Source organism: Phascolarctos cinereus, unplaced genomic scaffold (genome assembly GCF_003287225.1).
Source record: "Phascolarctos cinereus isolate Bilbo 61053 unplaced genomic scaffold, phaCin_HiC Scaffold_726;HRSCAF=1367, whole genome shotgun sequence".
In the NCBI taxonomy this organism is placed as follows: domain Eukaryota; kingdom Metazoa; phylum Chordata; class Mammalia; order Diprotodontia; family Phascolarctidae; genus Phascolarctos; species Phascolarctos cinereus.
Window position 1 is genome coordinate 330,604,869 of NW_027556098.1, and position 13,202 is coordinate 330,618,070.

The window sequence follows — 13,202 nt, forward strand, 5'->3', positions numbered from 1 at the left end:
TCTTTTAAGTTACTTCTTTCAAACTAGGTTTCAAACATTTTAAGTTGAAAGAAGAAAATAGAGTATAAAAACTGATCGTGGAAATGATTAATGAGGCAGCTCCTCATCAGTGGAAAGGAGTAAGGGCTCAGCCATTGGAGAATGCCAGAACAAAGAGAAATTAATATTCCTCTTGTGTTTTATTTTTCACACTTTTACATTTCTAAACAGTGAAAATGAATGTGCCACTGCTGTTCTCCTTTTTTGAGTTTTGACATATCCATTCTTCCTGCAGGCCATTTATTTCTCAGAAAGTTCATTTCCCTGACTTTTCAACCAGAGACATACATAGGAATTATGTCGATTGTGTGCGATGGTTAGGAGATCTGATACTTTCCAAGGTATAGTAGTTGTTAAGCTGTATTTCTTTGTGTGTGTTGGGGCTCCTTTTTAGGGAGTTCACCAATTGAATACAATTAGTTTCATTACAAATCTTGACAAATTGTATAACAGTTTCCAAATTATAAATGCCCTTTATTCCTTTCTTTGTCAGAATATAGGGAATTTTTTTAACCAAGGGCAAATACTTGGTTTTGCAAAGAATAATCTTCTATTTTAACTAATCTTGATGGTTGTCAGTGGTGATTAAAAAGTGTTCTGTTGGGCTTTTATTCTTTTACCTATTTGTCCAGGTGCCTTGTGATTTTTTTAAGTTTGCAAAATTATTTTAGAAAACATTAGAGTATTGAATATTAGTTATTCTCAGACCCTTTGTAGGAACCTTGTTTAGGTGATAACCTTTCTATTTTAAAATTTCATCTATTTTAAGTCAAGTCTTAAAAACATGTTGGATTTTTGCAAAGGATCATGGAAAAGGTATGTGGTAGTATAATTTTTGATAAACTTTGTACTGTCTTCCTGCTCAGACTCTACGGCTTTTAATAAATGAGTATTAAAATAGAAAATGTTACTGTTTTTATTGGGAACTGTGAAAGTCTTTCTGAATCCATTCAGTTTATATCAAGACTAGGTATAAGTTTATCCCATTTTAAAAAATTGGCTTTGGAGAATTATCAGAGGCTCAAAACAGACTAATGTATAGCCATTATCTCGTATTTTGTATTAGAGAAACTAGTGCTTTGAAATGTGTCCACAGATGATGTGAGGTATGAGGTATCTTAAATATAATGAAATTTCAAAATCAATTAATTTCTGTATCCCTCTACTTCAGTCTCTTTTCACAATAGAAGGAATTTCTGCCATGGGTGGGAGGTTGAGCTAGCTTTAAGTTCCCTTCCAATTATAAAATTTATAGTTCTATAAATTTAACTAAGGTAATAATTGGGAAAAAACCTGTTTTAAATTTTTTTCTTCTGTCATCTTTCTGTATTTCAGTCTTGTGAAAATGCCATTGTGTGCTGGAAACCTGGCAAAATGGAAGATGAGATAGATAAAATTAAACCTAGTGAGTCAAATGTGACTATTCTTGGGCGATTTGACTATAGTCAATGTGATATTTGGTACATGAGGTTTTCAATGGATTTCTGGCAGAAGGTAATACTTTGTTTTTATGCTTTTAAAATGATTTATAGTTAGAAAATTGTAGTGCAGTTTATATTTTATTGTTCCTCTGGTCTCTTTCTCTAGAATGTTCATGTGGGTATGTGGATTGATTTCCTTTCTTTACCTACAGAGGATATTTGCTGCTGTCTCTGTGGGTTTACATACTATCTGCAGTGCTTATTATGAGTCAAATTGGCCAGTTGGGTGTTAAGTTTTGTTCAAATAACCCCTGTTACTAAGCTATTATGTCTAAAGATTAAAGGGTTATTCTTCAGCAATTATTCTTCTGTCCTTTGCCTGGAAAAGTCTTATAGTTGAGAGGAAAAAGTAGAGGAGGAGGTGGTGAGAAACATATTAGTTATTTAAACAGAACAGTAGTTTGCTAAGAATTGTTGGCAACAAATTACTCTGAAATGTCTCTCACTAAGAGTTTGAAAAACTCACTTTGTATAGTTTTTGCTGCCATTCTTTTAACATGAACTGTATCACATGTAATCCAAGTAGTGAATTTCAGATTATTTAGAATACCATCACAGGAAGGTGCCGATATTTTTCTTCAATAGAAAAACTATGAATTGCCTGGTTTTCTACAATTTTCAGTCATTCTTTATATCAAGAAGCTTTTATTTATATATTTCTACATATTTCTTCAGATGCTTGCATTGGGCAATCAAGTTGGCAAACTTTATGTTTGGGATTTAGAAGTAGAAGACCCTCATAAAGCCAAGTGAGTATTCATACACTTCTCTTCATGTTTCGTATTCCCATCTCCCCAGCAATTTAGGAAGCAGTAAATAGTACAAACCTTTTATGTTTGATGTCCTTAGGTGGACATTATTAAATTGAAGCAATATTGATAGATTAAATCTATTTTTTTACATAAGGATTTTTAAAAAACTTAATTGATAATTTCCCTTAAGTTTTATGAAGTTTAATTTTCAACTATAAAAGTGATTATATTACCTTAGAATACAGTGATTTGTCTAACTAAAGTACTTTTTATTTGATTGTGAAACATTTATTCATTTTGTAGTTTTATTGGAGAGAAAATAATGGTGATTGCTACTATCAGTGTTTTGTTTGCTATTTTAACCTTTAGTCATGGTTTTTGTGTTTTTTTTTCCCACAGATGTACAACACTTACTCATCCAAAATGTGTTGCTGCCATTAGACAAACCAGTTTTAGCAGAGATAGCAGTATTCTTATAGCTGTTTGTGATGATGCTAGCATTTGGCGCTGGGATAGACTTCGATAAATTACTTTTTCTTAATTGAAAGTAGAAAATTTCTTTGTACAATATAATCTTCTACTGTGTCTTGCTAGTAAAAGCACCTAGAGCATCGCTAGCATTTAGAGTTGTGTTGTCTCCTTCCAGTGTACAATCAGCCTGAGCTGAATGTAGTGATGTTTACATTGTTTACATTCTTTGTACTGTCTTCCTGCTCAGACTCTACGGCTTTTAATAAAAATTTATTTTTGTAAAGTGCTCTGTATTGAGTCCATTTTCATTTTTCATTGTGTTTGAGAGATACTTTATAGCATTTAACACTGTTATACTCTATTTTTTGTGATTATTCTTATATACAATAAAAAATAGAGTTTACATGACCTTTTCATCTTTCAAAATGAATTCTCAATGTAATTTTGATCCTAACACTTGAATGATTTAATCATATGCACTTTATTGAAAGAAATTATAAGCATAATAGCATATTTTAAATATTGGTTAATTATGACTTGTCAAAAAGAGATTTCTCTTAATATGTAAATCATAGGACTAATGGAATGTCCATTACACAAAGACTTGACTGAATTTTCATATTCTTGACTGTTTTTAAAAATTAAATGTACTAGGAGAAAAACTTAAGTATTTAAGTACGTAGTATGTTTCTCATGCTGGGTGGAAGAATGGGGACCAAAAAAAATAAAGTGTGGCATGGCTACAGAGTTATATATATGACATAGTCCCTTTAGGAATTGATAATCTTGGTGAAGTGAGACTTGTTTGATAAAACAGAGTTTTATCATTGTAACCTAAGTTACAATGCTTAAATGTGAGCTATAGTTGAGAAGCAGCAAAGGACAGTACAGGCCAGAGTTACTGAAGAATATTTAAGTGGTTTTAGGTTTTGTTTTTTTTCTTCACTTTTAACATAAACTATTGACATGTTTATTTCTAAGGGCTAGCAGTTCCCATAGAGTGCTAAGTAGCACAGACTAAGCCACAAAGAATTGTAATATTAGTTGTAGTATTAATCTACTCAAGAAATGGAAGATTGAATGTGTATAACAAGTCCAGTCGGGTTGTTCTGCTGACGACATTTTCCCCTTTAGTCTTTTAAGTCTTTATGTTAAAGATAATCATAACTACTTGGTATTGACTTTTTTTTTTGGTAATACTTTTGTTGCTTTTTGTCTAGGAAAATAATTTTTAATACCTTATTTTTAAAAGGTTTGCTGCATGCTGTGAATTTTTTTTAAAGCACATTACAATTTGAGCAAAAAGAACTTAGAGGTCATCTACTCCAATTTCATCATTTTACAGAGGAGAAAACAAAGGTTCTGAAGTCTTATAGGTCATAAGAGATAAGACCAAGATTTGAACTTTGGCTACATGAGTTCAGATCCAGCATTCTTTCTAGTACACCTCGAAGGCCAGGCTTTTTTCCCGAAAGAGCACATCTCAGATTTTTATAATGAAAGGAGAAATTGATTTAATATATAAAAATGTGTTTCACAGGCAGTAATATTTTCAAGAACATCTCTAATCTTTTGCATTTTAAAATGATAAAGGGCAAAGTGAAAATTTACTTTATGTAAAATCTGTTAGCAATAAAGTATTTAGATAAGTCTAAACACCATTTCAATTTGATTTTTAAAATATTTTTTCCGACCCTCAAAGTCTTTGTAAGTAGATGTGATATATGTTATATGGTCAGATTGGAAACCTAGCTGCACCTTCTCAGCTTATACATATTTTCTGGTTATCCTAACCCATAAATACACCAGAAGTTCTGTCCAGTAGGCCTTCTGTTTTGTGTTCTAACATTTCATAGGAAAAAGTACAGCATCCTTAACTCTTTACTCATGTCCAATTACTTGCCAAATCTTGTCATTTCTAACTCCATAATATTTCTTGCAGAACTGCCCTCTCTCCAGTCACGCAGTCCTGTAAAGTACTGGTCTACCTGATGAACTTTCCCCTCCCTTTCCCTTCCCCCTCTTCCTGTTCAACAACCTCCAGGAGTAGCTCCTTATTCTCACTAGGATCAAATATACGCTCCTCTGACATTTAAAGCACTTTGCCACCTGGCCCCATTCTCTTTCCCAGATATTATAGCTCTGTGTTCCAGCCATACTGGCCTAAACATACTTTTCTAGTCAAGCATTTATTAAGCCTTTACTGTGTGTCCTGCACTGTGCTAAGTGCTAGAGATAACAAAAAAAGGCAAAAATAGAGCCAGGCCTCAAGGAACTCATTCTAATGAGAGAGATAGCATAATACGTAGAAACAAAATTTATACAGGATAAATTTGAGGTAATCTTGGAAGCCATTAACATTAAGAAAAACTGAAAAAAAAAACTTGTAGAAGGTGGACTTTTTTTTTCTGAGACTATAGGGAAGACAGTTGAGGGAGCATTCCAGGCATGGGGGATAGCCAATAAAAAGGCACAACAGAGTTAAGAGGTGGGAGTGTCTTGAGCAAAAGGGGCTAGGGTCACTATCATGGAGTGTGTAAAGTGGAGGTAATGTGTAAGAAGACTGGAAAAGTAGAAAGGGACCAGGTTATGAAGAACTTTAAAAGTCAAACAAAATCTTATATTTGATCCTAAAGGTAATGGGGAGCTACTCAAATTTATTTAAAAAAAAAAGGTGGGGGAGAGGTTAGCATGGTCAGTCTTGTGCTTTAAGAAGATTGAGATCATCAAGCAAAATAGTATGAAAGAAGAAAAGAGGGTCAAGACAAAACCTTGTGGGATGACAGCAAGTGGGTGCAACCTGCATGTAAATTCAGCACAAAAGTCTTCGAAGGAGAACTAGGAGAAAGTAGAGTCACAAAAACCTATTCAGAAGCCAGTCTCATCCTGGAAAAGGGGGTGTTTGACTCAAAGGCTACACACAGGTCAAGAAGGATGTGGATTGAGAACAGGCCATTACATTTGGCAATTAAGATATAATTGGTAACTTGGGAGATAGCAGTTTCAGTTGAACAGGGTGAAAGCCAGACTTCAGAGTTGAGAGAAGAAGGGAAGTGGAAATACCTATAATAGCATCCTCAAGCTGTGAAACGAGGGAAAGAGGTGATAATACAAGAGGGACAAATCTAGCTCAGATTTTGGTTTTTTGAGGATGGAGAAATGAACAGGTTTATAGATAGCAAGAAAGCAGCCACTAGATAGATATAGAAGGTGAGAGTGAGAATTACAGGGCAATCTACTCTAGAAAACCAGATCACTTGTATATGCCTCGGGATTTGCCTTGGCAAGGAGAACTATCTTTTTGTGTGAGACAGGAGTGAAGGAGATAGTGGAGGAAGGCATCTGGTGTGAAATGAGAAGGTGATGTAGAACAGAGGTACATAGCGGGTGGAGCATGGTGGCCTACAGCACTACCAAATTAAAATGTAGTTGGGAAATATTTTTTTAAATAAAAATACAGTAGAACATAGATAGTATGTGGTTTTCTACATATGTATCCCATGGGGATGCTTATGTTTATTTTGTTGCCCCAATTTCCATTTGAGTTTGACACCTCTGATGTAGAGAATACAATATCCCACTGTTAATCGCATAGTATTTTAAAATATAAGCTTTTTTGAAAAGCATCTAGTTTGTTAGAGCAAAATGCTTAAGACTTCCAACAGGTTTTTCGCATGCATATATCAAAATTATACAAGATTCTATGAAAGAGAATTTTAAGACTGTGAAAAATGTAAGAATGAATGGAAGAGTAATTTATTAAGCACTTGCTCTGTGCCAAACACTGCAGGAAGAATAGTATATCAAAACTCAAAAAAAGGAGGACAGCAGTGGCATTAATTTTCATTGTTTAGAAATGTAAAGTGTGAAAAATAAAACACAAGAGAGCTGTTACTTTCTTTTTGTTCTGATACTCTTCAATGATTGACTCCTTCCTCCTTTCTACTGATGGGGAGCTCAGCATCATTGCAAAGCCTTTCATAACTTAGCCACCTACTTCTTTCTAGTCTTATATCTTATTCCCAGCCACAAGCTCTTTACCTCCTACTCCCACCTATCACCTCTTTGCCTCCTCCAAAATTACCAATAACAACTAGATATGTGAGAGTGGAAAATTATTATTTTAAGATCAACAGTGGCCATATTAATCAATGCTAATAAACAAGAATTAGTAAACCTGACAATAAATTGTTCATTTTTATAATCATAAAACTTCAAAGAAAAATATTTTTAGTTTTAATATGTAATATGTATGTTTTAGTGAATTTTTATTTATTTTATTATTTCCCAATTACATTTTAATCTGGTTCTGGAGCATTCAGGAGTGCTGTAGGAACACGAGGCCAGTGGACTGTGTGCTTGACATGTCTGCTTTAACAACTTCCTAGGGAGGAAATAGGTGAGACCTGGAAATAATTCAGCTCTTTCCCTTTCCAAAAGGGAGGAGGAAGCAGAAAGGGTAGAGTATTGACCAACAAACTTTGAACCATGGGGAAAAGGCAACAGTGGAATCCAATTTTAGACTTACTAAGTTTTAAGTTTCCAGTGCTATGCGTAGGGAGAAATATCCAGCAAGTATTTGGAAATGTGAGACTAAAGCTTGGAGAGGATGTAGTGAAGGTATAGATTTTAGAGTCAGCATCACCGAAATGATAATTGGAGATACGGAGAAGTGTGAAATCAATGTTGGATGGGGTAAAGGGGCCGAGGAGAGTTCCTCTGCAGAGAGGCCCACTTTTAAGGGCTGAAAGAGAGATGAGGAGCCACTGAATGGGACAAAGAAGTCGACTGAGTGTTGGAAGAGCCATTAAAATGTTTTAACATAGGAACCAGAGGAGAATTGAATATCAAGCAGGGGTGGGTCAACAATGTCAAGAAAGTTAAGGAGGTTGGGGTTTTAGGTATGCTATGTTATTAAAGTTTTCCTCTGATCTACCAGTCTAATAACTGCCAAAAAAAGAGGTTATTCTGGCATGATTTTTTAAAGTCATGCTGGTTCTTAGTGATCAAAATTTCCTTTTCTAGATGCTAACAAACCTCCCCCCTTAATAAGAGAATGTAGAATTTTCCTATGAATTAAAATCAAACTCACTGCTTTCCTTCTGATCTTGGCTACATTTGTTTTATTTATGTAATCAAAATCATCCATTTTACACCTCACAATGATCTCTATCTCTTGTTTAATCATAAATTGTTTGTCTATCCATCTGTCTGATAAGTAATATGTTCCATGTTCTTCAAATGTTCTTGTAATATCTGTCTTTATATCTGGGTCGTGTGTCCATTTTGACCTTATCTTGGTAAATGGTGTAAGATAATGGTCTATGCCCAATTTCTGCCAGACTGCTTTCCAGTTTTCCAACTATTTTAACCAAATAATGAATTCTTATCCACAAATCTTAAGTCTTTACACTTGTCAAAAACAAGATTACTATATTTATTTGCTATTGTAAATTGTATGTCTACTCTGTTCTATTGATCTACCTTTCTATTCCTTAGCCAGTACCACATAGTTGTGATAATCATTGCCTTATAATAAAGTTTAGGATCTGGTACTGCTAAACCTCCTTTCTTTACATTTTTCTTCAGAAGTTCCTTTGATATTGTTGGCTTTTTGTTCTTCCAAATGAATTTTATTATAATTTTTTTCCAATTCAGTAAAATAATCTTTTGGCAATTTAATTGGGATAATGTTGAATGTATAAATTAGTTTAGGTAAAATTGTATTTTATTGGCCCTGCCTAACTATGAACAATGAATATTTCTCCAGTTATTTAAATCTGATTTTATTTGTATAAAAAGTTTTTGTTTATATAATTTTGTCTATAATAGTTCCTGGTTTTGTTTTGACAGGTATACTCCAGGTATTTTATACTTTCTAGAATTATTTTAAATGGGGTATCTTTTACTATCTCTTGCAGAGACTTGTTTGTGGTATATAAGAACCGTGATGATTTATGTGGATTTGCTTTATTTTATATCCTGTTAATTTGCTAAAATTATTAATTATTTCAACTAACTTTTTAGTTGAATCTTTGGGAACTTCCAAGTATATTATCATATCACTTGGAAAAAGATATAGTTTTATTATCTCATTCCCTATTCTGATTCCTTCTATTTCTTATTTTTCTCTTACTGCTATTACTAGGATTTCCAATACAATATTGAATAACATTGGTGACAATGGGCATTTGTGTTTCACACTTGATCTTACTGGGAAGGCTTCTAGCTTATCCTCATTACTATTACAAATCCCTGTTACTATTACAAATAATGCTTACTGATGGCTTTAGATAAAGTCTTTTTATCAGTTTAAGGAAAAATCCATTTATACCTATACTTTCAAGTGTTTTTAATAGAAGTATTTAAAGGTTTTTAAGCATTTTAAAGGTTCTTTTCCCACCTCTGGACTCCTTTGTCTCTGTCGGATCTTTAACATGTGTAAAGAATTGTAAAATTTCTCTCTTCCCTTATGATATCATCAGTGTTGAGCTTGGAGAGTACTTGGCTTCCCCATATCTTTCCTCCTGCTCCAAGAAATATTGTAAGATTGGGAGGAAGAAGCCTGAAATTTGGCCAAAAAAATCATCTGGGAGACAATTCAGGGGGAAAGTATGGTATTCCTGATGACTTAGATAAAATGAGATAATATTTGTAAATTTTTTTTTGCAAACCTTAAAGCACTATATAAATATTAGTGATTATTATTGTTACTATTATTGTTACTTAGCACACTTTCACACTCCAGAGAATGTCAGAATTGTCACTCAAAGGAGAAACCCAGAAAAGGGACTTTGGCATTTTATTAGAATTAGATGCAAGGAGTACAAAAATCCCTAATCAAAACAAGAGATCTTTGGAAATATGTCCTTCCTTTGAGGGCAGGCTTCACTTAAGGATCAACCAGATTGAGATACACTTGGCTGGGGACTGTAGGGAGCAATGGGGAATTCTCTAGAGAAACAGGAAAGAGAATATAGAATATATAAGAGAATAGGGTGGAATTCAGAGAACTGAGCTATGATGCTACCATGTGGAAGGAACTATGGAGAATTCTAAAGACAACATGAGTTGGGCTGAGGGAACAGAGCAATCATGGAGGAGATGGTGATGAAGAGTCAATAGGCATTTAAGTGCCTACTTTGTTCAAGCCACTGTTCTAAAGGTTGACTATACAAAGAAAGGCAAAACCAAAAAACCCAAACATCAATAATTAAAAAAAACAACAACAGTTCCTACTCTCAAGTTCATAGTCTATTGGGAGAGACAACATTCAAACAACTATGCAGAAACAAGATATATACAGGATACACTGGAGATAATCAAGAGAAGGAAGGCACTACTAGCCATAAAGAGATCAGGAGAGGCTTCTTGTAGAAGGGATTTTAGTTGGGACTTGAAGGAAGTCAGAAGTAGGAGGAAGGAGAGAATTCTAGGCATAGAGAAAAGCCAGTGAAAATTTGTGAGGTGGGAGATGGAGCATCTCATGCAAGCCATCCTTGTGCAAGGATCATAAAGGCCTTGGAGGGGAGTAAGGTGTAAGAAAAAATGCCAAGAAAACCTCAATAGGAAATAGGAGCTGAGATTTACATGGTACCTGTAAGTGACTGAGGCTACATACATATTTGGGGAAAGGTTGTTTTCTGGCAGGAATTGTTGTTTCTGTGGGTTCCTATCTAAATGTCTTCTAAAATAAATAAATAGATAAATGTTTTCTCCTCTAAGTTTTGTGAACCATGGGCTTGAAATGGGAACTATGATAACACCCTGAGTAATGTAAAATAGGAGAGAATTCTTGAGGGTGTACCCAAGGCCTTTCATATCAAGTGAGAAGGACTGACTTAAAGCTTATACATTCTTAACTCAATTTTTTTTGGGGTCAGGACAAGTGATTTTATCAAGGTGCTAGTGGGGCAGGGGATAGAGTGCTTGGCTACCCTCAGGACTATTCATCCACATGAGTTCAAATCTGGGCCTCTGACAGTAACTGTGTGACTCTGTTCAAGTCACTTAATTCTTTTTGCCTCAATTTTCTCATCTATAAAATGACCTGGAGAAGGAAATGGCAAACTAATCCATTATATGAATAAATGATTTTTTTTAAATCAGGTAAAGGGAACTCTGGGTTAGAGAAACTTCTCTCTTCCAATGAAGAGTATGAAAGTCTTGAAACTTAAGGTCTGAGAATTGCTTAGGGATATTGAGAAATCAGTTGACAAACATTTATTAGGCACCTGTTATGTGCTAGCCATGTGCTAAGCAAGAGAGATACAAAAAAAGGTCAAAAGATAGTCCTTGCTCTCAAGAAACTCAGTCAGGGGCAGCTAGATGGCTCAGTGGATTGGATTCAGGAGGACCTGAGTTCAAATTCGACCTCAAACAGGTAACACTAGCTGAGTGGCTGGGCAAGTCACTTAACCCCATTGCCTAGCCAAAAAAGAAAAAAAAAGAAACTCACAGTCTAAATAGGGGAGACAATACGCAAGCGAGCATGTGCCAAAAAGCTATATGGGCTAAATTGGAAAAATGAAAAGAAGGAAGTTACTAGAATTAAAGAGGATAGGAAAAGCCTTCCTGTAGAAGGTGGGATTTTAGCTCGAATTTGAAGGAAGCCAGAAAAGCTAGGAAACAGAGATGAAGGGGGAAAATAATCCAGGCAAGTGGGTCAGTTAGTGATAATGCCCAGAGTAGGGAAAGTGTTCATCAAGGAGTCCAACGTCATTGGATTGCAAAGTAAGTGAGAGAGGGATGTGTGTAAGGTGTAAGAAGCCTGGAAAGGTGTGTGTGTGTGTGTGTGTTTACGGGGGGTAAGCTATGAAGGGCTTTGAACGCTAAACAGAGGATTTTATATTTGATCCCACAGGTGATAGGGAACCATTGGAATTGGTTGGCTCGGGGAAAGGGGAAATGACATAGTTATAATTAGGGCTTTAAAAATACAGAACACTTCACGAATTTGCTCACTGTTACAAAGCGAAGTTGTACCTGTTACCTACTCCTCAGGGTTCTTGTGTGTAAAGCACTCCGTAAAATTTAAAATAAGAAAAGGGACTCGATCTGGAAAATACAAGTCAGCCCCTTCTCTCTAATTTCGTCTCTTAGCGCTGAGGAGAGCACAGCCCTGCTCAGCCACTTGCCCGGTCGCACAGCCAACACTTATCAAAGGAGGGAATCTCCTGGCTTTGGGGCCAGCTCGCATCCCATTATACAATCCACCTGTCTCTTCAACAGTTTCATCAAAATATTCTTATCACTATTATTGTCATCATTGTTTTCATTTTCATCATCGTCGTCGTCTTCATCATTGTCTATATAGCCTCAGTTTCACTACTTATAAAATGAGGTCGTTGGATTAGATTACGGGTTCTGGACTTGAAATTCGTGAACTTCTTTTAAAAAAAATTTTTCATAACTGTCAATATAATTACTTTCCTTTTGTAGTTTTACGTCTTCTATACATTTAAAAGCATTCTTTTGAGAAGGCGTCCATAAGCCAAAGAAGTCCATTTCACAAAAACGGCTGTAACAACTCCAGGAGGAGACGAACTACAAAGACGAACACGTCTCGCAGTCTGATTTCAAGACGAGGCTATGTGTACAAGTCACTCTCTAGAATACGAATCCCAGCATGCATTGCCTCCGACGCCGCGCCCACCGGGGAATATGGTGAAAACTGCATGCTGGGATTTGTAGTCTTACATTTGTGTGTTGGTGGGGATTTGATTGGGGAGTGTGGGTGTGTTTTCTCTCTTTTTTTTTCCTTCGGCACCCAGGCGGAGCCCCGTACCGTCCCCGGAAGCGCTTGGCCCTAGCTGGGTGAGGGGCGGGGGCTCCGAGCGTAGGTCAGAGGTTGCAGGTCAGACACCGCTTCAGCGGGACTGCTCAATCGCTATGTAGCTCGCCGCCTGGAAGGGTGGCTGCGCCTTCTGGAAACTTCCGTCCAGAAAGCGTCGCGGGCTGGGCGGCCCCTGCAGCTGCCGCCGCCGTCTGCGCCAAGCTCCGGGGGCTTTTGTCGCTCCCGCTCCGCGGAGGAGCCACCGCTGCCGCCATGTTCGGCTGCCTGGTGGCCGGGAGGCTGGTAAGGGACTGGGACTGGCAGCGGGGCAACGAGGGTGGGCGCGGCAGCGCCGGGCCTGGGATGGGTGGTGGTGGTCCGGGTCCTGTAGATGCCTGGGACAGACGATGGGTGTGTGTGTGTATGTGTATGTGTATGTACATCCGTGTGTCCGTGCATGCGTGTGTGTGATTGTGTAGTGTATGTGTATCCTTGTGCGTGCGTGTGTGTGTGATTGTGTAATGTGTGCGTGTATAGTGTGTTGTAGTGTGTATATACGATGTGGAGTGTGTGCATGTATAGTGTAATGTGTGTAGTGTGTTTAATATATTGTGGTGTGTATGTAACGTGCAGTATGTGACATCGCTTTTGTTGTGTGACAGTGTTAGGTCCCATAAGTACCAG

The 13,202-nt window shown here is 36.6% G+C and overlaps 2 protein-coding genes across 4 annotated transcripts in view; both read left to right on the forward strand.

Moving 5' to 3' along the window:
• The window catches only part of EED (embryonic ectoderm development), a 35,308-nt gene extending 32,279 nt beyond the window's left edge, over positions 1-3,029 (forward strand). For 2 of the 3 annotated variants that reach the window (XM_020993790.2, XM_020993789.2), the window contains 4 exons: positions 275-380; positions 1,375-1,533; positions 2,196-2,269; positions 2,672-3,029. In XM_020993790.2, coding sequence (XP_020849449.1) covers positions 275-380; positions 1,375-1,533; positions 2,196-2,269; positions 2,672-2,798 — 466 coding nt within the window. In that variant the 3' untranslated portion in view covers positions 2,799-3,029. Of the gene's footprint in view, positions 1-274; positions 381-1,374; positions 1,534-2,195; positions 2,270-2,671 lie in introns of those variants that run through there. The other variant, XM_078156964.1, reaches the window with a different exon arrangement.
• Positions 3,030-12,475: 9,446 nt separating this feature from the next.
• Positions 12,476-13,202, forward strand: part of HIKESHI (heat shock protein nuclear import factor hikeshi) — a 37,497-nt gene continuing 36,770 nt past the window's right edge. Inside the window, exon 1 of the mRNA XM_020993791.2 lies at positions 12,476-12,821. Coding sequence (XP_020849450.1) covers positions 12,792-12,821 — 30 coding nt within the window. The 5' untranslated portion in view covers positions 12,476-12,791. The remainder of the gene's footprint in view (positions 12,822-13,202) is intronic.